The 27,755-nt window shown below is 33.3% G+C and overlaps 1 protein-coding gene and 1 long non-coding RNA gene across 2 annotated transcripts; both read left to right on the top strand.

The window, feature by feature from the left end:
- The first annotated feature begins 647 nt into the window (after positions 1–647).
- LOC127121666 (uncharacterized) lies at positions 648–7,962 on the top strand. Its single transcript, XM_051052119.1, has 8 exons — positions 648–905; positions 2,009–2,080; positions 2,693–2,782; positions 2,919–2,961; positions 3,078–3,184; positions 3,621–3,716; positions 3,808–3,951; positions 7,924–7,962. Exons 1-8 carry the CDS (start codon positions 729–731, stop codon positions 7,960–7,962), a joined length of 768 nt encoding a protein of 255 aa, XP_050908076.1. The 5' UTR covers positions 648–728.
- A 6,490-nt stretch (positions 7,963–14,452) lies between these two features.
- LOC127117724 (uncharacterized) lies at positions 14,453–15,920 on the top strand. Its single transcript, XR_007802028.1, has 3 exons — positions 14,453–14,509; positions 14,607–14,676; positions 15,845–15,920. It is a non-coding gene; the product is annotated as an uncharacterized LOC127117724 (long non-coding RNA).
- The last annotated feature ends 11,835 nt before the right edge of the window (positions 15,921–27,755 follow it).

Raw genomic sequence — 27,755 nt, 5'->3', positions numbered from 1 at the left:
AATAAATGTTATTGAAAAACATTGAAACCTAAATATCAATTTATATCTATGACTAGACCTACCTCATCTACTTATAAAGAGAAAATTTAACATAATTGTTTTAGTAAGAAAATTACGTTAATTCATTTGAAAGTATAATTTAACAATTTCTTAAGTATTTTATTTTGAAGTAATATATATTTTACTACAGATTCAAAATATTAAATTAAATTTGTAAATAATGAAAATTCACAAATTATTTATTTTGAAGTAATATATATTTTACTACAGATTCAAAATATTAATTTAACAATATATATTTTACGACAGATTCAAAGTATTTTATTTTGAACTAATAGAGATTAAAACTAATGAAAATTCACAAATTATCAATAAAGATAAAATTCTAAATAATATATAACTTTAAGTCTTTTTTATCAATATTTTTTCTAAATAGAGTATCTAGTTTATATAATTAAATTTAATATAAATATTATAAATAATAATATTTCAGTAAAGTAATAAAATCACTAGAAATAATGAATAGTTAATAAAAAGAAATTTATAAAAAATAACTTTTTATCTTATTATATATATATATATATATATATATATATATATATATATATATATATATATATATATATATATATATATAACATTCATTTTTATCAATGTACTGATACATAAATTCAAACTAAAGTGATAAAATTGATATCTTATTGCACCATTTTTTTCAGATCTAATCGATGGCGAATTTTCCTTCTCGCTTGCTCTCAATCAACAACGATGAGTCTTTCGTAGCTCCTCTCAATGCTTCTACTCAAACTAGTGAAAATGTCCAAAGGATGGCGCATGTGGAACGTCTTATTGTTGAACTTCAAATGTCTGATCTCCGAGAAAACGCTCTTCATGTACTCTCTAAGGTTCATACTATTCTATCTTTCTCTTTTTCTTTTTCTTTTCTTTTTATAATATTTTAATAAAATCACGAGTAATCCAATTATTAAAGGAGTTGTTTAGTATGAAACTGAATGTATTTTCTCTATCAAGATAGATTTAGATTGTTATGTGGCCCGTTTTGTAGATCTAGACACATATTTAGGTAATTTTAAGGTAATTTTTGGGTATTTGGGTAATTCAAGAAGCTTTATCATTTAGGTCATTCTAGTCATAGTTGAATTAAAAAGCCTCATTATTCAGTGTATTATGACTTACGATTTTCTTTAATTTCAAAATAAATAAATATGTTTAAAATATAATTTGAAGTTGTTGTTAAAGTTTTAATGTAAATTGTAATTCTAATATATTTATCTGGTGCTTTTGCACAATTGAGGTGTGATTATAGTTATAGTTGAGCCAAAATATCCATTATTTAGTGTATTTTGAGATGCATACAAACATACATTATATTTTTTATTTTAATTGTTGTTATTTAGATGGAAATGAGATCTTTTTGCATGTTATAGATTTACACTAGTAATTGGCATATTAAATGTAGATTATTCGATAACTATTGTATCATTCTCTATGTCATGAGTTGATTAATGTTTATTTCATATCGCATGACTTCAATAGGAAGAAAAACCTTGCAATTAAGAGAGACATTTGAAGAAAGAAAAAAAATAAAAAAATGAAAATAAATGTGTAATGCTTAGTATGATTGAAATAAAATAGAGATATACATATTGTCATTAAAAGTGATACTATGTGATATGAGAGATAAAAAAAGTCTATGAAGAAAAAAATAACTCATTTCAATATAATCAACCAATATCAGTAGTTAGATAGAAATCAAGTGACTCATGTTGTGACTTCGACCAATAAAAAACTCAATATATTAATTGATCTTATGTAATAAATTAAATCATTTACAAAATGATGGGGGCATCAAATTTATTTAAGAGAAAATTAGCATGTGTTATTATATTTTGATATTTGTTATTTTACAATTTAGTTTGTATGTAATGTTTCTTGAACTCGTCCAATTAAGACACATGTTTTATATTTTCAATTTCAAATATTTCAGTGGACTGGGTTGTTCAAAGAACTTGCACCCCTATTATGGAATTCCTTTGGCACTATTGTGATACTTTTACAGGTGTGTTATATGTAACTAACTTGCTATATTATTTTCTTTTTGGATTTCTTTGTGTTATTACTTTTAGAAACCTTTTTTCTTTGTTTATAAATTTTTTTAGAACCTTGCTATTTTTTTACGAAAAAAGATTTGGCAAAAGAAAATTATATATGAGTTTTACTTTTGTGGATTGACAATAGTTATTCTATGTTTCGAGGAACACAAAGTAGTAGTTGATGAAAATATCAACCATTGTACTTTATCATGCTACATTTCTCGGTGGATGGAACAATAGTTATTTTAGATTTGGCATAACACAAAGTGGTAGTGGATGAAACTATTAACTATTGTCTTTTCCCATGTTACTCTCCTTTATAACAATTATCATATTCTAATTTTTTATAATTTTAAATTTATGTGTCTCCCTATTTGTTTCTTTCTATTACATAAATATTTCACCAATTTGTGTTTATATATTTTCAATTCTACATTTTAATGTAAAGATAATATTCTTATTTTTACAATTCACTCGAAATATATATGATTATAAAAAAGAATTAGAATTAAATCGTGATGATATGACAAGTTTATTGGATGTCTTGTATTTACTGATAGTGATATCTTATTTTACAGGAAATACTTTCAATATTTCCTAATATTTCAATGGAAAATCTTACTGCTGCACAATCAACTCGAGTGTGCAATGTTCTTGCACTATTTCAGGTGAGCTAAGTTTGTCATGACAACTTTTGAATATTGTGTTTAGCATGTAGAAATATTATATTTTAAATTCCATTTTCTCACACAAAATATATGAAATAAATTTCTCTAATACTTTTCTCTAATATTTTTGTTATAGTGTGTGGCATCTCACTCTGATACAAAGATGTTATTTATCGAGGGTAATGTCAACTTTCTTATTCATTTAACTATTCTGAATTTCATAAAGGACATGTTAACTAAAAAATAGAATTAGTCTTTTAATTACTCATACTTACTATTTCTTATTGATATGCAGCTAAGATACCTTTGTATTTGTATCCCTTTCTTCAAACAACAAACAAGTTGCCACAATTTGAACATTTGAGGCTTGCTAGTCTTGGAGTCATTGGTGCACTTGTAAAGGTATTATATTTGAATTAGTTCTATTTTTGTAAAGTTATATTATATTTGAATTATTTAAATTTACTTTAATATAAATAATTTGGGCATTAACCTTTAAAGACTTTTAATAAAAGTATAAATTATGATTGAAAAAACATACAACTTAAAAACTATATATAATATATTTGAAAAAACTTACACAATATAAATTATACTTCTATATCTCTTATATTAAAAATACTTTTCTTTAAAATCTAATAAACATATTTACTTTCTCAATAAAAATTATTTTTTAATAAAATATTTTTGAAAAAAACTTAAACACAAACACAAACATAACTAAGTTATGAATTTTAATGATTATATAACTTGATTCTTTAATCACATGTATACCATTATTTTTATTTGTGAAGTGTCGATTGTATTACTTTTCTTTTGGTATACTTGTTATTTTTAGGTTAGCACTAAAGAAGTGATAACTTTCCTTCTTTCAAGCGAGATAATTCCTTTGTGTTTGTGCAATATGAAAATTGGAAAAGAAGTATCAAAAATGGTTAGAATCTATACTTTTAGCCAATTTGTTTCACATGTTTTTCTTTCGTGCACTTGTGTTACCAATATATCAAATTTGGATATTTTTGCAGGTAGCAACATTCATAATTCAAAAAGTTTTGGAAGATGATGATGGCTTGGCTTATATCTGCGCTACAGTAGAACGATTTTTTGCAGTAGCACGTGTTTTGGACATGGTGTTGAAAAGTATTGAGAAACAACATGCACCTCTGAAGGTGAGAAAAACAAGAAAGGGGGGTTTGAATTGTTTGAAAAATAAGCGCTTTTGCAAAATGAAATCACACAATGATTTTATACTGGTTCGCTTATAACACAAAGCTACTCCAGTCCACCCGGCCAAGGTGATTTCGCCTTCAACAAGGACTTAATCCACTAATCTTGAAAGATTACAAACAACCCCTAAGAGAGAAGAAAATCTCTTAGTCCTCTCAAGTCTACAGACTACAAGGAGTCACTTGAGGAAATCAAATAAAAATTAGATACAAGATGTGTAATCTAGAGTGCTTCTAAGAAAGCAAATATTACAAACTTAAGAACAAATTTTTCACTTGATAAGCAAAAGCTTAGTGAAATTCTTTGAAGAACAAAGATGTTTTTCTTGAGCGTGATATAATTTCAGTATAGTTTTGGCTAGTGATTTCTTGTTTACTGAATGAGATTTCTTCTCTATTTATAGGAGTTGAAGTAGAGTTGAAGTAGCGTTGAATCTGTTGGATATTGAGATGTAGTTACGCCATTCCATTAATAGCTTCTGCAGTAGACTTTTTCTCTTAGAAGTGACTACTTACCACAAGTAGTATCTTCTCTCTTGGAAGTGGAGATTAACGTCTCTTTCTAATTGAGGAAATCCATTTGCAGAACTTTAACTTGGCTTAAACGTTACTTCATCATGATTAACAATTCTGATTAGAGTCTTTGTGTATCTGGAGAAACTAGCTTCTGATGTTATCTCTTGAAAGTTCAGATGACGCTGATAACTTCAGAATTTACAGAAGGCATTTGTTCAGAGTCAGAGCTTCTAGACTTTACTTCATGTTCAGATGCTTCTGATACTTTGTAGTTTTGTCCAGAGTCAGAGCTTCTTGAAACGAGATTCCACTTTAGATGCTTCTGATACTTGAGATTTTGCATCTGATCTTGTTGTGCATCTGATGACATCATCAGATTTATTTCTTCTTTCTTTAGAACCCTGCACACTTAGAAACTTTTCGTTAGGGTGCCATTTTTGGTTTCATCCTTTGTTATCATCAAAATCATGGAATCTGTTGTAGAACAATTTTTGTTCTTACAATCTCCCCCTTTTTGATGATGACAAAACAAATAAAATTATCAGATGAAACTTGAAAAATATTAGATCAGATAGACAAAAGCTCCCCCTGAGTTAGCACTAGGGAGTTCAGAAGTTCTTACCAGAGCTTTCCAAGCAATGAGATTTCTGAAAACTTTCTGCAATTTCTTAATTTTAATGTTAGAGTTATTTAATCAGAGCTATTATTTAATCAGAGCTATTATTTAATCAGAGCTATTTATATCAGAACTATTTCTATAATTGTTGCAGAATGCTTAAGGTTTTAGACATAATTTTCATCAGAGCTATTTAATAATTTCTCCCCCTTTTTGGCATAATCAAAAAGGCATAAAAATAAAAAGAGTAATAAAGAGAAAAACAATTCATTAAAAAGCACACAGGCAAACATCAGTCAAAAACATCAGATTCAAGGACAAATATTAGAGCTAAAAAGAAGACAGAAGCAAAAACATTAGGCAAGCAAACAAAATAAATCCTAAGTGCCTAAGGGTTTGGAGGTTGAGGAAGTCTCTGAAGCAACATGGCAAACATGTTCTGGATGTTTTCATTCAGAGCATCTTGCTTGTCCATCCTGGCACGAAGCTCATTCTGATCTTTCTTGATCTCTTGCTGATCTTGCTTGATCTCCTTCAGAGTGTTAAGAATCAGAGGGATCGCAGAGGAAGACTCCCCCTGAATCAGAGCCTGCTGAGCTTCAGCTTCAGCAGCAGCTTGGGCTTCTGCATCTGCCTGAGCCTTGGCTTCAGCTTCCTGAATCCTTAGAAGTTCTGCTTCCTTTGCCAGGCGTTCTTCTTCTAACCTCTTAGCTTCTTCTTCAGCTTCCCTAGCCAACCTTTCTTCCTCTAATCTCTTGGCCTCAGCTTCTCTAGCCAGTCTCTCTTGGAGTCTTTCCTCAGAGTCTCTGATGTAGCCATTTCTGACTTGTTCAGAGATACTCTTCAGCCTATAAGACTCAGAGGTCATCCAACTAATGACTCTGTTCCAGTGTGTCCTAACAGATTTAGGATCATCACTAACTTCAGAGTTTTTAGCCAGAGACTTGATCTTCTAGACTGAGGCTTCTGCAACCTGTATAATGGCCTCCTCAAGGGTAGGTATGGTAAGTTCAGGTTCAGGTTCAGGTGAATGAGGTGGAGAGTTTTGAGGGCTGAGATTTAGAGGTTGAGGTTCAGTTTGTTGAGGTTCAGATTGTTGAGGTTCAGATTCTGCTTGAAGTTCAGAATCTGCGTCTGGTTGAAGACTAGGGGATGAAGCATATAGTGGATTTAGGTCTAAAGGGTCAGAGTCTGGTCCAGGTACAGCGGGGATAAATGGTGGAGTGATATTAGAGGTGAAGGGATCAGATGGTTGAGTTTCAGAGGGTAAGGTTGTTGTTTGTTGTGGTGGAAGTGAAGTTTGGAGGGGAGAGGTTACTTCAGATTGTCTTGAGGGTTGTGGAGCGAAATTTTTAGCATAAATTTCAGCTATTGTTGGGGAGTTAGGGTCAGAGTGTTCTTGATCAGAGGACTCATGATCAGATAACTCTTGGTCAGAAGAAGGGGAAAGGTAAGGGGGTGATTCATATTCAGAGGATGAGGAAGAGCTGTGGTGATATAGTTGATTAGGGTCAGAGGTTGTTGTGAAAGTACGAGCAATTTTTAGAACAGGTGGAGGTTGAGAGGTTCTGATGGTTGAAGGAGGGATTTCAGAGGTTGTAAATATTGGTTGAGAGGAGAGAGGGTTAGAGGAAGCCATTATAGATTCAGAAGAGACAGGAGGAATAGACTTACCAGAAGAGACATTTAGAGGTGCTGAAGCTTTGGTGCCAGAGGTTTCTCCAAGTCTGGCTTTCTTTGCCTTCCTTGCTTCCTCAGCTATCTTCTTCTCAGAAAGACCTCTTTTGTATCTGACCAAATCTTCTACAGAGTCCAGACAGTCTTCAAGGCGGAAATCAGAAATATCAATGCCTTCATCCAGACGATCCTGAAGGTAGATAGCAATGGCATCTCTGGGTTCATTCTTGAAGAACCTTTCAAGGCCATGAGGCATCTTCCTCTGATCCTTCAGAGCTTCCCAGGTCACATCCATAGTGGGCTTGACTCTGATGTCTTTGATGATTCCCATACTCCTCAGATTTTTGGCATTCAGAGGCTTTCCCACATCAATTGCCAGATCATCCATACATCTGGTCTTCTCCAGAGCATCTACCAAGCCATGCTCAATGAAGACATCAGAGAGCAATCTTCCCAGAGGAATGTAGGATCTGGGCTTCATATTATTCCTGGTTTCTCTGACTGAATCCCTCAGATATCTGAAGAGGAGAACAGGGAGGTTGATCGGAATACCCTTCTGAATGCAATATAAGATGCATTTCTGATCAGCATTGATATAATCTGAAGAGTTGGAGGCTGGACGATGATGGATTGTTCCCAGAATAATCTTCATCCAAACTCGGAGGTTCTGATGAAGCTCCTTGTTCTTAGAGGGGTTTCCTTCAACATTTGCTTTGAAGATTGTAGGGTTAATGACTTCTGTGATGCGCTTGGACCTTGGAGGAATGTTGTAAATCCTTTTACCTCCAGCTTTCTCCATGTTTAGCAAGGAAGCAATTGATGCTTCAGTGATGACAATCTTCACACCCAGAACAAACGAGACAATGAACTGGTCATCAGCATCTGCACATCTCCAGAACTCCTTCACCAGAAGAGGATAGATTGGACCATACAATCTGTTGAAGTAGTTTTCCCAACCTTGCTTGCGAAGATCTTCAGTGAGATCAACGCCATTTCTTCTTAAATTCTCAAAATCTACCAGCGATTCACACAGTACATCTAAATCTTCAAAGGGAGTTGAGAGGTTTATGTGTTGTTCACGTTCAAGAATGTGAGGTTCTTTGTAGACTGGGGTCGTGGTGACGCCTATAACCATGGGTGTTTGAGTGTTTGAGGTTTGGGGATTAGAAGCGGCTTCCATTTGTTGGGAGAAGTTAAAAACTTCTTGCTCTTGAGGATTCATGAAGAAAAATGATGAAGAAGATGAAGAACTGAAGGAGTTGCAGAGAAAACTTCGAGAGAGGGTTTAGGGTTTAAGAGTGAGTGAAAGTGATAAGTGTGTGAAATGTGAGAAAAGTGTTTATATACCTAAGTAAAAACGCATGCAAAACGACACACATACCAGCGTTAGACACAAAACTCAAAATGGCACGCTTGGGGGGAAAAATGATTACAGCTCATAAATGAATGTCTAATCCCACAGTTTGCACACTGCTCGAGGAAAACTCAAACGTCTGCCTTTTGAATTTCTTGACAGCTGTCTAGAAGTTCTAGGGTTAGACGCATGTTCCCCACGTGTTGATGTATCTGATCTTCAGGAATACCAAAGGATTTCTGAAGATTTCTAACTCAGATATCTTCTTAACTTGGTAGAAGTATCAGAGTCAGAGGCAGAAGTGTATTTGTTTTTATCAGATTCTCATTTTACATGTTCAGAGCCAAATTTTACTCAGGGCAGTTTTTAATGTTCAGATTTTCTAATATAAAACGAAATCTATCTTCAGCCAGAGGCTTAGTAAAGATATCTGCCCATTGATGTTCTGTATCAATGAACTTCAGCGTTACAATTCCTTTCTGAACATAGTCTCTAATAAAATGATGTTTTATTTCTATGTGTTTGGCTCTGGAATGTAGAATGGGATTCTTACTTAAACAAATAGCAGCAGTATTATCACAAAAGATAGGAATGTTACTCTCAAATATCTGAAGATCTTCTAGCTGATGTTTCATCCAGAGCATCTGAGTTGTGCACAGTGACGCTGAGATATATTCTGCTTCTGCAGTTGATAGAGCGATAGTTGACTGTCTTTTGCTAGCCCAGGAGATTAGATTGTTTCCCAGAAGCTGGCAATTTCCAGATGTGCTTTTTCGTTCTATTCTATCTCCTGCGTAATCTGCATCACAATAACCAGAAAGCTTATACTCTGATGTTTTCTCATACATCAGGCCCAGGTTAGGAGTTCCTTTTAGATACTTAAGAATTCTCTTAACAGCTGTTAAATGAGATTCTCTAGGATCTGATTGGAATCTGGCACAAAGACAGACGCTAAAGAGAATATCAGGACGAGTAGCAGTCAGATAAAGAAGAGAGCCTATCATACCTCGATAGAGCTTCTGACAAACCTTGTTGCTTACCTCTTCCTTTTCCAGAATGCAAGTTGGATGCATAGGAGTCTTTGCAGAGTTGCATTCAGACATATCAAACTTCTTCAGAACATCTTTAATGTACTTGCTTTGATGAATGTACGTGACTTCTGGAGTTTGATTGATTTGAATTCCCAGAAAGAACTTTAGTTCTTGCATTAGACTCATTTCAAATTCTGCCTGCATTAACTTGGAAAATTCTTGGCAAACAGAGATATTAGCAGAACCAAAAATAATGTCATCAACATAAATTTGGCATATCATGAGATCATTTTTATGATTTTTACAGAAGAGTGTAGAATCAACTTTCCCTCTGATAAAATTTTGTTCCAGAAGAAAATTGCTCAGACGTTCATACCAAGCTCTGGGGGCTTGTTTTAGTCCATATAAAGATTTTTTAAGTTTGAAAACATGTTCTGGAAAGTTTGAATTTTCAAAGCCTGGAGGTTGATTAACATACACTTCTTCTGAAATATAACCATTAAGAAATGCACTCTTGACATCCATTTGGTATAATTTGATAGAATGATTAATAGCAAAAGATACAAGGAGACGAATAGACTCTAACCTTGCGACTGGAGCAAAAGTTTCATTATAATCAATACCTTCTTGTTGACTATAACCTTGAGCTACCAGTCGTGCTTTGTTTCTGACAACTTCTCCTTTCTCGTTCAGCTTGTTTCTGAAAACCCATCTGGTTCCAATGACATGAGTGCCTCTGGGTTTAGGAACGAGATCCCAGACATCATTCTTGGAGAATTGATCTAACTCTTCTTGCATAGCTGCCACCCAATCATTATCTTGAAGAGCTTCATCACAGGACGTAGGCTCAATCAGAGACACTAGTCCCAGAGGAATATCTTCAGAAGTTCTGAAGGTAGATCTGGTTCTAACAGGTTCATCTTTGTTTCCCAAAATCAAATCTTCAGATACGTTGCTACGACTCTTGACTTTCCTTGGAATTTCTGGAGATTTAATTTCTTCAGAGTCTGGAGTGACAGTTGCTTCTGGAGTTTTCTCAGATTCTACGAGAGTGATTTCCAAATCTGCAAACTTTTCAACTAGCTTTGACTTTTCAGGGTCAAGCTTATCATCAAATCTAACATGAATTGATTCCTCCACAATTTTGGTTTCTGTGTTGTATACTCTGTAGCCTTTAGAGCGTTCTGAGTATCCTAACATAATACCTTTTTGTGCTTTGGAATCAAACTTGTTCAGATGTTCTTTAGTATTTAATATAAAGCAAATGCATCCAAAAGGATGAAAATATGAAATGTTGGGTTTTCTTCCCTTACACAGTTCATAGGGAGTCTTATCCAGAATAGGTCTAATAGAGATTCTATTCTGAATGTAACACGCTGTATTTACAGCTTCTGCCCAAAAGTGCTTTGCTACATTTGTTTCATTGATCATGGTTCTGGCCATTTCTTGGAGTGTCCTATTCTTCCTCTCTACAACTCCATTTTGTTGTGGAGTTCTAGGGCAGGAGAAATCATGGGATATTCCATTAGAATCAAATAATTCTTCAAAATCTTTATTTTCAAATTCTCCACCATGATCACTTCTGACTCTAATAATTTTAGAGTCAAATTCTTTTTGCACTTTAGAACAGAAACTGGTGAATACAGAGTGAGACTCACTCTTGTGCCTTAGGAATTTTACCCATGTCCAACGGCTGTAATCATCAACGATTACTAGTCCATACTTCTTTCCATTGACTGATGCTGTTTTCACAGGACCAAATAAGTCAATGTGAAGAAGCTCCAGAGGCTTGGAGGTAGAAACAACATTTTTCTTTTTAAAAGATGTTTTTGAAAACTTTCCTTTCTGACAAGCTTCACACAGAGCATCTGAAGAAAACTTCAGTTTAGGTAAGCCTCTGACTAACTCAAGTTTAGTTAGCTGAGAAAGTTTTCTCATGCTAATGTGGCCTAAGCGTCTATGCCATACCCATTGCTCTTCGTGAACTGACATTAAACATTTAACATTTTGATCTTTTAAATCAGAAAGATTTATTTTATAAATGTTGTTTTTCCTCTTGCCTGTGAAAAGGACAGAGCCATCGTTCTGACTAATGGCTTTACACGTTTTTTGATTAAAGATTACATCATAACCGTTATCACTTAATTGACTTATGGATAACAAGTTATGCATTAATCCTTCTACATAAAGAACATCAGATATAGAGGGAAGAGTACCATTACCAATAGTTCCGGAGCCTCTGATCCTTCCTTTCTGATCTCCTCCGAAGCCTACAAATCCAGCGTCTTTAAGTTCCAGGCTTTGGAACATAGACTTTCTTCCCGTCATATGTCGCGAGCATCCAGAGTCCAGGTACCATGACTGGTGTCTGAACTTTGCTGCATAGGATATCTGCAACATAGATAATCTTATCTTTCGGTACCCAGAATCTCTTGGGTCCTTTTAGATTAGTTTTCCCAGAGTTTCTTACAACTTTGGGTCTTCTAGCATTTTTAAATTTGTGTTCTTGTGTGTGTGTGTAATGATATGAAAAAGGAGATTTAAGCTAGTTACTGGTAGAAGTTTTATCAGAATCAGAATCATACCCAATTCCCCTTTTATTATTCTGACTTACTCCATAAATCATGGATGCCATAATACTCCTATCTATTCCACTCTTCAGAAACTTCTGAAAGGCTTCTTCATATTTATAAATAATTTCATTTGAAGTTTGTGGTGCTTGAGACAACACTTCTTCTAATTCTAAGCTTTTCGTTTTAGCTTCATCTCTTTCTAACGTTAAAGATATGATTGTGTCATCTCTTGCTAGAATTGTTGTCTCAAGTTTACTACACTCTTCAGATTTTGCTTTAAGAAGGCCTTTAATGTTTTTAACTTTTTGTTTTAATTTCTGAAGAGAGGTAAGAGTTTCTGATAAACATGATTCTAAGTCAGATCTAGAAAGTTCAGAAAATACCTCTTCAGATTCTTCATCTGAGCTGCTGGATGTGGTAGCCATAAAAGCTACGTTGGCCTGTTCATCAGAGTCAGATTCTGATGATTCGGATTCACTATCGTCCCAGGTGGCCATTAATCCCTTCTTTGTTCTGAAGGCATTTTTCTTGAAGCTTTCTTTCTTAGAGTTATCTTTCTTCAGCTTGGGGCATTCATTTCTATAATGACCTGTTTCTTTACATTCAAAACAGGTAATATCTTTATTAGGTTTACCTTTTGAAGTTGACTCTGATCTATCCCCTCTGGGTCTTGATCTTCTGAAGTTGTTGTTGTTCCTTCTTTTCCAGAGTTGCTTAACTCTTCTGGTTAGTAAGGACAGTTCTTCTTCATCATCAGAGTCTTCAGGTTCAGAGTCGTCAGTATCTGCAGTTTCTGCCTGGAGAGCTTTGGTTCTGTCTGACTTCCGTCTTTCAGGTCTGGACTTCAGCGCCACTGACTTGTTCCTTTTCTGAGGCTCATCCTCCTCTAGTTCTATCTCATGGCTTCTGAGAGAACTAACAAGTTCTTCAAGGCTGATATTGTTCAGATCCTTTGATAACTTCAGAGCAGTAACCATTGGTCTCCATTTCTTTGGCAGACTTCTGACTATCTTCTTAACATGATCTGCAGTCGTGTATCCTTTGTCTAGCACTTTAAGACCTGCAATAAGAGTTTGGAATCTGGAAAACATAGCTTCTATAGCTTCGTCATCTTCCATCTTGAAGGCTTCATATTTCTGGATCAACGCCAGAGCCTTCGTCTCCTTGACTTGGGAGTTTCCTTCATGGGTCATCTTCAGAGAGTCAAGTATATCTTTAGCCGTCTCTCTGTTGGTGATCTTTTCGTATTCGTTGTATGATATAGCATTTAGAAGTATTGTTCTGGCCTTGTGATGATTTTTGAACTCACGTTTCTGATCTTCTGACATTTTGCTTCTGGGAACTTCAGCTCCATTTAAGGTTGGAGGTTTGTATCCATCTGTGACAATGTCCCAGAGGTCAGCATCATAACCCAGAAAGAAACTTTCGATTCTATCTTTCCAGTAATCAAACTTTTCTCCATCAAAAACAGGAGGCTTGGCATTGTAAGAATCTTTCTCATTTGAGTGGGCCATTTGTTTTTCTCGCACTGGATCTCTCTACACGGTTAAGTGTTTGATTTGAAAATCAATAACAGAGCCGGAGCTCTGATACCAATTGAAGGTGAGAAAAACAAGAAAGGGGGGTTTGAATTGTTTGAAAAATAAGCGCTTTTGCAAAATGAAATCACACAATGATTTTATACTGGTTCGCTTATAACACAAAGCTACTCCAGTCCACCCGGCCAAGGTGATTTCGCCTTCAACAAGGACTTAATCCACTAATCTTGAAAGATTACAAACAACCCCTAAGAGAGAAGAAAATCTCTTAGTCCTCTCAAGTCTACAGACTACAAGGAGTCACTTGAGGAAATCAAATAAAAATTAGATACAAGATGTGTAATCTAGAGTGCTTCTAAGAAAGCAAATATTACAAACTTAAGAACAAATTTTTCACTTGATAAGCAAAAGCTTAGTGAAATTCTTTGAAGAACAAAGATGTTTTTCTTGAGCGTGATATAATTTCAGTATAGTTTTGGCTAGTGATTTCTTGTTTACTGAATGAGATTTCTTCTCTATTTATAGGAGTTGAAGTAGAGTTGAAGTAGCGTTGAATCTGTTGGATATTGAGATGTAGTTACGCCATTCCATTAATAGCTTCTGCAGTAGACTTTTTCTCTTAGAAGTGACTACTTACCACAAGTAGTATCTTCTCTCTTGGAAGTGGAGATTAACGTCTCTTTCTAATTGAGGAAATCCATTTGCAGAACTTTAACTTGGCTTAAACGTTACTTCATCATGATTAACAATTCTGATTAGAGTCTTTGTGTATCTGGAGAAACTAGCTTCTGATGTTATCTCTTGAAAGTTCAGATGACGCTGATAACTTCAGAATTTACAGAAGGCATTTGTTCAGAGTCAGAGCTTCTAGACTTTACTTCATGTTCAGATGCTTCTGATACTTTGTAGTTTTGTCCAGAGTCAGAGCTTCTTGAAACGAGATTCCACTTTAGATGCTTCTGATACTTGAGATTTTGCATCTGATCTTGTTGTGCATCTGATGACATCATCAGATTTATTTCTTCTTTCTTTAGAACCCTGCACACTTAGAAACTTTTCGTTAGGGTGCCATTTTTGGTTTCATCCTTTGTTATCATCAAAATCATGGAATCTGTTGTAGAACAATTTTTGTTCTTACAACCTCGACTTTTGAAGCTCATAATCTCATGTTATTCTCGGCTATCAGATAATCACAGGTTAATTGGGAAGAAACATCATCTTAAGTATGTTGATTGAGTATGCCCTTTTCATTATTTTAAGTTTTTTAATAAAAATTCTTTCATATTAATGCAGAGCTGGAATTGCACTAACAAGTTGTCTTCCAAATGTTTTAACAAATGACACTTTCAATAATTACCTTCGTGTAAGTACTTCTTATTACCTAAATAAGTACAAATTTGATTTTGAACTTGTTTGAAACACATGATATGATATGGTATAATATGTAATAAATTGATATTATGAGATCTACTATTTTTTGCCTATTAGATTAAATATTATAATCTCACTCTTTAAAAGTAAATAAGTGGAGCGTCGTAAGTTAAATCATGTGCTTTGTGCTCAAATGTTACTGAAACTAGCAGTTGAGTTGATGTAACGGAACACGTGTCACTCTTTATAAAAAACTATAGTTGTTAAGATTCTCAAATTGAGTGAGATATAGTTAACATGTGTTATAAGGGTGATATTCAAACCTCACAAACTAGTCTTGTAAGGATTGAGTTAAGTTGAGTCTAATTCTAAAATATCTATTGGATCGCCTATTGTTAAGACACTTCTATTGGGCCACCTAAGAGTTTGTTAAGAGATTGAAATTCAATGAAATGTGACTTAAATTGTTTATAAATGAAGGGAAATCTATATATTACAGACTAGTTATGTAAACTTTGAGTTAGATCAACCTAAATTATAAGAACAATACATGCGAGCTACAAGCACAAACACCTCTAGTAGCATGAGTGTCATGGGTCTGACACTTATTTTACACTCATACCATATATACAAGAAGAGTCAGTCAAGTGTCGGAAAACTCAAACAAATGTCTTAAAAAATAGGTTTTTATTTTATTAGGCATTTTTGAATCGATGTACGACATTCCTTGATGTCCAACACTTGTATGATACACATACAACATATGTCTGACAATTCAAATAATCAGCAGAAAAGTCAAATAATTCAGACTACTGTTTCAAACAATATTATTTTTTTCTTTGATTTAATGCATCTTATATATTTAATTCGGAAAAATCTAACACACGTATAAAATGGTTAATTATTTATTGAAGTAAAGTTATCAATGAAAAATTATAGATGTTAATCTTGATCAGAATCTTTTTAAATCTTTTAATAATACATGGGTCAATGAAGGTCAAATACTATAATATATGTAGTGATGTTGTATCCTATATTTTCAACATTATCCTTGTCAGTGTATCTATATCGTGTCGTGTCCTAGTATCCGTGTCAGAGTCCATATTTCATAGCTTTCTAGTATAGAACTTGACGATTGTTTTAATGTTTAATGATTTCAGGAAGATCCAACAACTTGGAGGTTGGTGGAGCATTTGTATGAGAACATAGGGATGAATCATGTTCCATTAGTACCAGGTGGAAAATGAGTTAATAATGTTATTGAAACATCATTGTTTTGAAAATGATATGTCTTGTTATGTTTTTTTGGGTTTGCAACACCAGAACTTTATGACCAAATTATCTTTCTACTTGAAAACATGAATCAAGTCAATAATTGTTTATGCATTAAAATGTAATAATCACTTTGAATTTAAATATATTTCTTGGTTGTTCTAATAAGTTTATATGTGTGTGGTTCTTTTGACCCCTTGAATGTTCAAGTTGATGCTAAGATGTTAATATAAATTTTAATCTTTGACTCTTTGATTTAATTTATATATCATCTCTTGAAAAATTATTATAAATTTCACTACAAAATTAATATTTTTTAATAAGAAAGTCATTGGTGAATATTCATCCACCTATTTTGTGCTTTATGAGGCACACATGTGTAATCAACTCTCCACTTGTTTATTTTAGGTGATTTCATCTTCATATAGGGATATGTAAATGGTAAGGGATTGTGTCGGGTACACCAAATAATGTATCACTTTTTCTCAAAACTTTTTTTGAAAACAAAAATGTTATTCATTTAAACCCATCTCAAAGTAGACCTAGTTCATATACAATCAGGAGTTTGTTCTATCTAGCATCAAAACTTATGAAGTTTTACATGACATCCCATAAATTATACATGCCACCCTTAAACAATTTTATAATATCAAAAATATTTCTCTCATTTTTTTCACCAGTCATATTATTCAAAATTTTCTCTTAATCACAAAAAAACGCGATAGCTCATATAAAAAGTACGATATGTATTTTTATCGGCATTTTTGAAAAAATCCAATGTAAATTATAAGTTATCGATTTTTTCAAAAAAATAGGTAGACGAAATATTTTCCGACCCCGCTGGAAAATCTGATAGTGTTATTTTTAAACGATTGAAATTTTTCCCACTCTTTTATAGGATTATGATTGCACCGACAACTTTGTGTGGTCTGTAATGATTTAAAACTTGTATAAATATGTCCTATGTTGTTAACAAAAATATCCCATTATGTCTCAATTTTGTTATCTCACGTTTGTGTACTTCAATAATGTGAAACATCTTTTAGAATTTAGGCTCACATAGAACACACTTTTTGATGTTCTGAAAGAGAAACTAGATAATCTCTTGCACCATCTATTGATAACGAATGAAAGATGAAGTTCAACAACTTTGAGTTGAAGATCGATGAAGATTTAAAGTTATATGGAGCATAAATCACCGATACGAAACAAAGGGTCCAATCAAGGTGGGTTCGGAATTATTAAGATGTTGAAATATCCTAAATCATCTAGTAATGTTTTATGTTTTTTTCATATTATTTATTTGTTAAGTTATGTTAAGCAATGTTCATGTTAAATTTTTTTTCCCAACAATAATGTAATGCTAATTTTCATCTAATGAATGTTAAGATAAATATCAATAATATACAAATGTTTGAGTAGAAACCCAAAATTATATCAGCAAATATAAATAATAAACAACAAATAAAATCTATGTTGGTCCACCATATGCAATGTGTGTTATCTGAGATAACCCTGCATAGATATCACCATCTAGGTTTATCATACCCGTGAGGTTATCTAAAAGAAGTCTTACCACCTGCAGGTACTTCTTGTCAGTTATATCGGGTTAAGGCGATGTCACATCATCTGAAAGTCCTCCATCATCATTTGTAGGTTGACTATTTGGGACGATATGAGGGTGGGGTACTCTAAAGTACCGCTCTAAATAACCGTCCATAAATCTCTGATGAAAAGACATCCCCTTTGCATTTTCACTAATAGTGATAACACTATTGATAATGTTAGACCTAAACCATCCATCAATGCCTCCAAATAGCATAATAAGGATTGGGTTAGGGATTCCCTGAGGATACCCAAACTGGCATAGACACATCTCATGTAAATATATATACTCCAAACTCTCCCATTGAAAATAACCCAAAAAATGGCATTGTCATCAAACTCCCAATGCACTTTTTGGTCTACATAAGTTATCCATATGGAATTATAGGCGGCCAGAGCATCAATCCTCTCCTGTACTCCAGAAGACCCCTTGAATGAGAATTTTCGGACCCTAATTCGGTTGCAGGCAGGAAGCCAACAGTGATGGGACCATGATCGCGCCACAAATGGATAGTGAATGCTCATATATCCAACATTACACACCAAATGCAAATTATATAAATTAAATGTCTTTTATAAATAAGAACAAAACAAAAAAAACATAATAAATATTATACCTAAAATAGACTCATATGACCAGAAAGTTGTCTCGTCTCATAGATAATATCCTTCCCAATTGCACTATATAATACTATTGAAGCAACACAATCCCATGCCTAATCGAAATGATCAAAGTCACTAACCAGAGATATGTATATGGCATCGATGTATGCATGAGACTTACCTTCTAAAATAGTACATTCTACAAGATGCAACATGTATAACCTAACAGTATCCTCGTAGATAGACTGTTGCATCAATATTTATATTAATACATAAATATAAATAAAAATAAAAATAAGAGGATTCGCAACAGAATATTAAAATCCATACAAGCTTTTTACACCCACTTTACTTAAATAACACCTCCCAATAGGGCTACCATTGTGATATGTATAATAATAAAAAAACACTATTGTTTTAACAAATTATAATATTCTACCACTATTTTTAAAACTTTTCAAAAATATATTCATCAACAAATTATTGACTATAATAATAATAATAATATTAATAATATTAATAGTAATAATAATAATAATATTAATAATATTAATAGTAATAATAATGATAATAATACAATAATAATAATAATAATAACAGTAATACTACTACTAATAATAATAATAATAATAATAATAATAATAATATAATAATAATAATAATAATAATAAAAGTACTAATAATAATACTAATAATACAATAATAATAATTATAAAACTTAAAATAATAGTAGTAAATTAATATTAATAATGACAAAATTAATTTTATAACTTTATTTTGGATTAAATAAAAGATAATTTTTAATAATTTTATTATTTATGTGTAGCATAAATATCTTAATAAACAACATTTAGGAATCTTTCTATATAAACATTTTTTTAATTTTTTTAAATTAAAACAGTTATACGCTTAAGGCTTAATGCATCATTTAGTCTCTTAACTTTATGCAATGTTTCGCTATGGTCCCTTAAGAAAAAAGTGTTACATAATGGTCATTTAACTTCACTTCCGTTAAAATATTTGGTCATTTCCATTAGTTTGATTGAAAAAACATTAAAAAAATGCCAGGATGGACTCTTTACATATGATGTGGAATTTTAATATTCCTAGAAAATGGTTTAAAAAGGTCATGATGTAAATCATTGAAGTTAAATAAGAAACGCATGAAGTTCAAAGGTTAGCGAAAATGAATACGTCTCTCTGAATAGGACAAACTGCATTGAAGAAGATAACATCATCTTGCTCCATAGACAAACGCCATGGATGACGGTAGCAACGTTTCTTTAATTACGACTAAGATATAGTTTCTCACTTGTAACCTACTAAAATGTGAACTTTTTTTAGCCATCTTCTTTAGTACTTCTTCTATCTTATGTAGGTTGAACAGGTAATGGAGAAGATGTTTAAATGTGTTGTTCATCATTCTGGTAAGTTTGTTAGGGAGTTTGCTAACTTCACAAAGTCTGGGTATCAAGGGTTAGAGACTATTTGGGTGTTGATCCAGATTATTGGATGTACTTTTAATCTTTAGATATGTTAAAAGATTTAGGTTATCCAACTGTAGATAAACTTTGGTATTACGATGAAATCAATGCTTGTGATATTGTGTTGTTAGAGGATGACAAAGGAACTAAGAGGATGCAAACAATTGCAGTAATGATTGGGGAATGTCATTTATATGTTACTTATCATGTTTCATAGCATGACAACCTGGAAGGCCCAAGAAAAAGAGGAATAAAGAAGCTAGAGAAATGGTGAGGGATGAGACACATTTGAAAAGGGCAAACCATGGAATCAATTGTAGTCGTTTCAACAAGAAAGATCACAATAAGGCCACCTGTAAACTGCCACAACCAGTGGTACCACCAACTCAGGTAGCAGAAGGAGCCTTAACTCAAGAACCACAAGCAATAATTTCAAGTCAGCCACCACAACCAACTATTTCAAGTCAGCCACCACATGCTAGCTATCAAACACAAACACCTTTAGTAGCATGAGTGTCATGGGTCTTACACTTATTTGACACTCATACCATATATACAGGAAGAGTCAATCAAGTGTCGGAAAACTCAAACAAATGTCTTAAAAGATAGGTTTATTTTTTTTTAGGCATTCTTTTAATCGATGTCCGACATGCCTTGATGTCCAACACTTGTATGATACACATACAAGATATGTCTGACAATTCAAATAAGAAGCAGAAAAGTCAAATAATTCAGACTATTATTTCAAACAATATTATTTTTTTCTTTGATTCCATGCATCTTACATCTTTTTTATGGAAAAATCTGACACACGTATAAAATGGTTAATTATTTATTGAAGTAAAGTTATCAATGAAAAATTATAGATGTTAATCTTGATTAGAATTTTTTTAACTCTTTTAATAATACATGGGTCAATGAAGGTCAAATACTATAATATATGTAGTGATGGTGTATCCTATATTTTTAACATTATCGATGTCAGAGTACCTGTATTGTGTCAAGTCCTAGTATACGTGTCAGAGTTCATATTTCATAGCTATCTAGTATAGAATTTCACGATTGTTTTAATGCTTAATGCTTTCAGAAAGATCCAACAACTTGGAGGTTGATGGAGCATTTGTATGAAAATATAGGGATGAATCAGGTTCCATTAGTACCAGGTGGAGAATGAGTTAATAATGTTGTTGAAACATCATTGTTTTGAAAATGATATGTCTTGTTATGTTTTTTTGGGTTTGGAACACCAGAACTTTATAACCAAATTATCTTTCTACTTGAAAACATGAATCAAGTCAATAATTGTTTATGCATTAAAATGTAATAATCACTTTGAATTTAAACATATTTCTTGGTTGTTCTAATAAATTTATATGTGTCTGGTTCTTTTGACCCCTTGAATGTTCAAGTTGATGGTAAGATGTTAAAATAAATTGTAATCTTTGACTCTTTGATATAATTTATATATCATCTATTGAATAATTATTGATAAATTTCAGTACAAAATTAATATTTTTATCCAGAAAGTGATTGGTGAATATTCATCCACCTATATTGTGCTTTATGAGGCACACATGTATAATCAACTCTCCACTTGTTTATTTTAGGTGATTTCATCTTCATGGTTTGATAGGGATATATAAATGGTAAGGGATTGTGTCGGGTACATTAAGCAATGTCTCACTTTTTCTCAAAACTTTTTTTTAAAACAAAAATGTTATTCATTTAAACCCATGTCAAAGTAGACCTAGTTCATATACCATCAGGAGTTTGTTCTATCTAGCATCAAAACTTAGGAAACTTTACATGACATCCCATAAATTATACATGCCACCCCTAAACAATTTTATAAATATCCATAATATACAAATATTTGAGTAGAAACCCAAAATAATATCAGCAAATATAACTAATAAACAACAAATAAAATCTATGTTGGTCCACCACAGGCAATGTGTGTTATCCGAGATAACCCTGCATAGATCTCATCATCTAGGTTTATCATATTTGTTAGGTTATCTAAAAGAAGTGTTACCACATGAAGGTACTTCTTGTTAGTTATAACGGGTTAAGGCGGTGACACGTCATCTGAAAGTCCTCCATCATCATCTGTAGGTTGAATATGTGGGATGATATGAGTGTGAGATACTCTAAAGTACCATTCTAAATAACTGTACATAAATCTCCCATGAAAAGACATCCCCATTGCATTTTCTCTAATAGCGATAACACTATTGATAAAGTTAGGGCACCAACATGAAATTTCGCTTAAAGTTAAGGGACCTAAGGACTAATTATACCTACATTTAAAATAAATTAATAATTAATAATAAGAATAGTATTTTAAACTAACAAATTTCAATGAAGCTCAAATACTATAATATATGTAGTGATGTTGTATCCTATATTTTTAACATTATCGATGTCAGAGTATATGTATCGTGTCGTGTCCTAGTATCCATGTCAGAGTCCATATTTCATAGCTTTCTAATATAGAACTTCATGATTGTTTTAATGCTTAATGCTTTCAGGAAGATCCAACAACATGGAGGTTGGTGTAGCATTTGTATGAAAATGTAGGGGTGAATCAGGTCCCATTAGTACCAGGTGGAGACTAAGTTAATAATGTTGTATAAACATCATTGTTTTGAAAATGATATGTCTTGTTATGGTTATTGGGTTCGCAACACCAGAATTTTATGACCAAATTATATTTCTACTTGAAAATATGAACCAAATCAATAATTGGTTATGCATTAAAATGTAATAATCACTTTGAATTTAAACATATTCCTTGGTTGTTCTAATAAATTTATATGTGTGTGGTTCTTTTGACCCCTTGAATGTTCAAGTTGATGTTAAGATGTTAAAATAAATTGTAATCTTTGAGTCTTTGATATAATTTATATATCATCTCTTGAAAAATTATTGATAAATTTCACTATAAAATTGATATGTTTTAATAAGAAAGTCATTGGTGAATATTCATCCACCTATTTTGTGCTTTATGAGGAACACATGTGTAATCAACTATCGACTTGTTTATTTTAGGTGATTTCATCTTCATGGTTTAATAGGGTTATGTAAATGGTAAGGGATTGTGTCGGGTACACCAAACAATGTCTCACTGTTTCTCAAAACTTTTTTTTGAAAACAAAAATGTTATTCATTTAAACTCATCTCAAAGTAGACCTAGTTCATATACAATCAAGAGTTTGTTCTATCTAGCATCAAAACTTAGGAAAACATGACATCCCATAAATTATACATGCCACCCCTAATGTAATATCTCATATTCCCTTAAATGCTCAATTAGTTGTCAGTTGAGATCAATTGAGTTCCTGTGTACTATATCTTTTGTTAGTTGTAACAATTTGAGCTCCTATGTGCTCTAAATGTTGTCAATTGGGATCAATAGAGTAACCAGTGAACTCTGAAGAGATTAATTATTAATAAAAGAGACAGATCAATATTAATAAGTACCAGAGAGGACATTTTTGGTAACATTAATAATTGGTCAATTGGTACTGGAAGATAAAATATCAATTGGGATATTTTTATTACTACTTGATATTATAAATATTATATATGTATTTTGTGTGGTTAGAAAGAAAGAGAAGAAGAAAAGGATAAGAAGAAGTAGGTAAGAGAGAGTGAGAGATATCAGAAAGGAAAAAGAAAAGAAAGAGAAGGTAAGAAGAAAGAGAAAGAGGAAAGAGAAAGAGGAAGGAGAGAAGAAAATGAACAAAGGAAGAAGAAGAGAAAGCCATGGAAACATTCACCACCATCATCTCATCTTCATCACCAACTTCACATTTATTTCACCATCTTCATCTCCAAGGTGAGTTCTTTGCTAGTATAGCATTTGGGGGAAGAAACTTTATAAATTGGGGTTAGGTTTTGTGTGTAATGCATAATCATGAACTTGATGAATCCATGATGAGCTTGTTGTTGTTCTTACTCATACATGCTTGTATGTCTTGATCCCTAACCTTCGCATGTTGTCTTGGTGTATCATGGTGTTGATGCCTTATGGTTATGGTTGTTGATATTGACATGTTGATGTTGCTTCATGATGTTCTTGATGTTATGTTATGTTGTATGATTGTTATGTGTTTTGGCATGGATTCACGATGGTGTATGTTTTGGTATGGATTGGGGTGGTTGAAATGGGAAAAAGGAGTGGTTAAAAGATGAATTTTTGAAGAAGTTTGAAAATCGATTAGTCCTGTAAATTTTTTTAGAGAAGTTCACATTGAATCGATTGATTCATTTGATCAATCTATTAACATGAATTAATTATTTGATGAATTAAAATATGTTACCAATGGGGCTTGAACCCGGAACCTCGTTGTAATTGTACAAGCCTTACCACTAGGGCAAAGATGTTGTTATTGAATACTTATGCAATGAATATATGTTAACCTAAATCTTGATTAAGATAGATTAATGAATTAATTGAGGGTTATAACTCCATTTTGGACACGGACGGATGCGTTAGAAAGATAACGTAAAGGGCTATTATTATTGTTCCATGTTATAAAATGCTATGTGATTTATAAATGCTATGAATTATATTATGATGACTGTTAAACATTGTTGATATGTTTGATTGTGAAATTACATGATTAAAAATCTTACAAAGATGAGTGAGGAAACCTAGGAGAATAACTTGATTAATAACTTAGAAATATAATCTAGGTTATGGAACAGTGTGATACATGTATGAGAATATGGTATTCATTCGTACGACGCTTATGTGGAGGTCGTGGATGAATCGTTGCCATGATTGAGAATGAGACGCATTGTATGGAACATGCCATGTTATTGTTGTGTATTGTGGTGAATGAAGTCACCTATGATTGATGAATTTTTTTATGGTTCGTGGAACCGATGATTTGTGGAACCGATCATGTATTCAGAATGTGTGTTTTCTATGGTGGTACACATCTCTATTGGTATGCTTAGATGAGTAAGCATTGGGATGTGGGACCAATGATTCGAGCCTCAATTGGATTTGAGCCCCAACCATGGCGGACATGGGGGAAAGATGGACACCTAGGTGGGTTAGAGTCACATACGGTGAAAGATACCCTAGGTGGGTTAGAGTCCCATACGGGTGACGGTCGCTTGAACTGGGGATTAAGCCTCATAAAGGACCCGATATCCACCGCGAAAGTCGAATCATACGAGCATGCATGAACCGGGTCTGGCTTAGACGTAAGTCCGTTCGGGAATTGATGCGTCGTGATATGAATAATGATCGAGGTTGAGTTATGAGAACTCAAATGCATGTTGACATACAATTGTGAGATAGCTGCCTCATCGCTCAAGTCTTCGTTCCCTTGTTGACTTGAGTTGGATATGAGTTGAATATTGATTAGAAACCCTGTAGAGCCAAGTGGACCCATAGGATAGGAGAACTCACTGAGATTATTATCTCATCCCATCATTATTGTTATTTTTCAGGTAATCCTTACAGGTTGAATCTATGAGAAGCTGTTATGGATGTTTCAAGGGATGCTGTTTATCATGATCTTCCGCTGTGGAGTTGTGTGCAATGAAGATATTGCACATAGTTCTTAGATTTTTATTGTTTAGGCATTATTGTATGACATGTTCCATTGATGTTTTTAGTTTAGACATGTATATATATTGATGCCATTAGGCACTTATGTTGGATCAGTACCAATTATTAACACTTGTATGATATTATTCTAGATATATATTATACGGGTTGTTACAGTTGGTATCAGAGCAGGTCGATTCTTGACCTAGCCTTGAAACATCATAAGTAAATCTATTCATGCCTCATATGTGTGTTTAGCCAACATGATTCTTAATATCACTGTATGTAGTATTAGGCCTGATCAACCTAATGCTATGTGCATGGTAGGTAGGATCATGGTTGAGCGACCACGAGGACTCCGAAGTGTGGGTTGAACTTGTGCTTTGAGAGTAGGCTCAAGCCAAGAGTTAGAAAGTAAGGATAACTAGGTAGCCCAGATGAAGTTTCAGAGGAGTTGTGATTTGGGTATTATGGAATTGAAGAGTAGTGTATCATTCAAGTGATTCTGCGGTGTTAACATAGTTGAGAAGTTGAGGATCTCTATTGGATGAATTGTCAGAGCTTTGAGAAAGGTGTGAATTGCTAGTGGAGTAAGATATACTCACTGATATGGAATAAGTATTCTGAGTAATTCCGTATGGTAAAGGAGAAAGGATGGTTATGTTACGCATATGTCATAAGGTCTGGAAGTGAGGTAGTGTATCAGTGTTTCAGTTTCTAAGGCCACTAAAATATTTTGGAAGAACGAGAGTACTTCATGGAGTATATATATATATTTTGGAACTGTATCTTGCAAGTGGTTAAGGACTTGAGGGATAAGGACGTTCAGTTTTGTTGGGAGCCTAAGGTAGTGGTGAAGTGTAAGAAGAGACTCGAGGACATGGCTGCCTATTCCAAGTGAAACATGTATGGACCAAATGGAGGTTAGAAGATAAACCAAGTATGTTCAGTCTTAGATGGGAGATCGGATTTGGAATAGCTCAGCAGTGGTTCAGTGTTAGTAAGAGACCATTATGGAATGTTGAGTTACCTAAGGATCAATTACAAGAGTTGGTGTTGGAGAGAGATAACGCACATTATATAGTAATGGAAGCTCCAGTGAGTTTTGGTTGTATGAGATCTGGTTGAGGAGAAGAGCAAATAAGTTGGATTTAAGGAATTCTAGTAGAATGGTTTTGTAATTGGAACTGAGAGAATTACCATAGGAAGACAAGTGAACACCGAGTGTGGAAGTAGTGTGGATGTTGTAATACAACCGTTGTAATGGGGTTCATTTTAGATAAAGGTACAATGGGGCCATTAAGATTCATTAAGACAAAGTTATAGGCTTGTAGTTGATGATTGTTCGCAACGAGGATTTCTAGAGTATGTAGTGGAGTGGAGGAAGTTATACCTTGGTATTAAGAGAAGTATATGATAGTAGCATTATGGTCACAAGTAAGTGTAATGGATTTCCTGTCTTGAGATGGATGCGAAGTAACACACATTTCCAACTGTAGATAAACTTTGGTATTACGATGAAATGAATGCTTGTGATATTGTGTTGTTAGAGGATGACAAAGGAACTAAGAGGATGCAAACAATTGCAGTAATGACTGGGGAATGTCATTTATATATTACTCATCATGTTTCATAGCATGACAACCTGGAAGGCCCAAGAAAAAGAGGAATAAAGAAGCTGGAGAAATGGTGAGGGATGAGACACATTTGAAAAGGGCAAACCATGGAATCAATTGCAGTCGTTTCCACAAGGAAGGTCACAATAAAGTCACATGTAAACTGCCACAACCAGTGGTACCTCGACCTCAGGTAAAAGAAGGAGCCTTAACTCAAGAACCACAAGCAATAATTTCAAGTCAACCACCACAACCAACAATTTAAAGTCAGCCACCACAACCAACAGTTTCATGTCAGCCACCACCCAAAAAGAAAAAGAAAACTTCAAAAGGGTGGGAAGCCTATTTCAAGTTAACCATGATGTTTATTGTGATGTCTGTTATGCGTTATAATGCCTTTTTGTAATGTTATTTTAGTGCCTTATAATGGCTTATTGACAATGGTTTTTTGTAATGTTATTTTAGTGCCTTATAATGGCTTATTGACAATGGCCTGTAATCCCTTTATGTAATGTTATTGATATTCCTTATAATGACTTAATGACAATGGATTATAATACCTTTTTGTATCACTTTTTGGAATGTTATAGATATGCATTATAACAAGTTATATTTTGTTCCAACTTTTATACGAGTTACGTATCAGTGTTAAAACAGATGAATAATGTACAAACACAACACTTTGATAAAATAGACATTAATGTTCTTCATTAAATAAACAGAAGATTACAATCATATTGTAAAAACAAAACACTAAATTACCCTAATCCTAATTGAAATACTTTGTTACAAACACAAGGTTCAACCCTAAGCTAAATATCCCAACCATAATGGACATTTTCAAGCATCTTTTAGTCTAGATAACCTCATTCTTCAATTTGTTAATTTTCTTATTTTGTATTTCAAGCTACAAATCCCTTTC

Source organism: Lathyrus oleraceus, chromosome 2 (genome assembly GCF_024323335.1).
Source record: "Lathyrus oleraceus cultivar Zhongwan6 chromosome 2, CAAS_Psat_ZW6_1.0, whole genome shotgun sequence".
In the NCBI taxonomy this organism is placed as follows: domain Eukaryota; kingdom Viridiplantae; phylum Streptophyta; class Magnoliopsida; order Fabales; family Fabaceae; genus Lathyrus; species Lathyrus oleraceus.
This window is presented reverse-complemented; position numbering and strand designations above follow the sequence as displayed.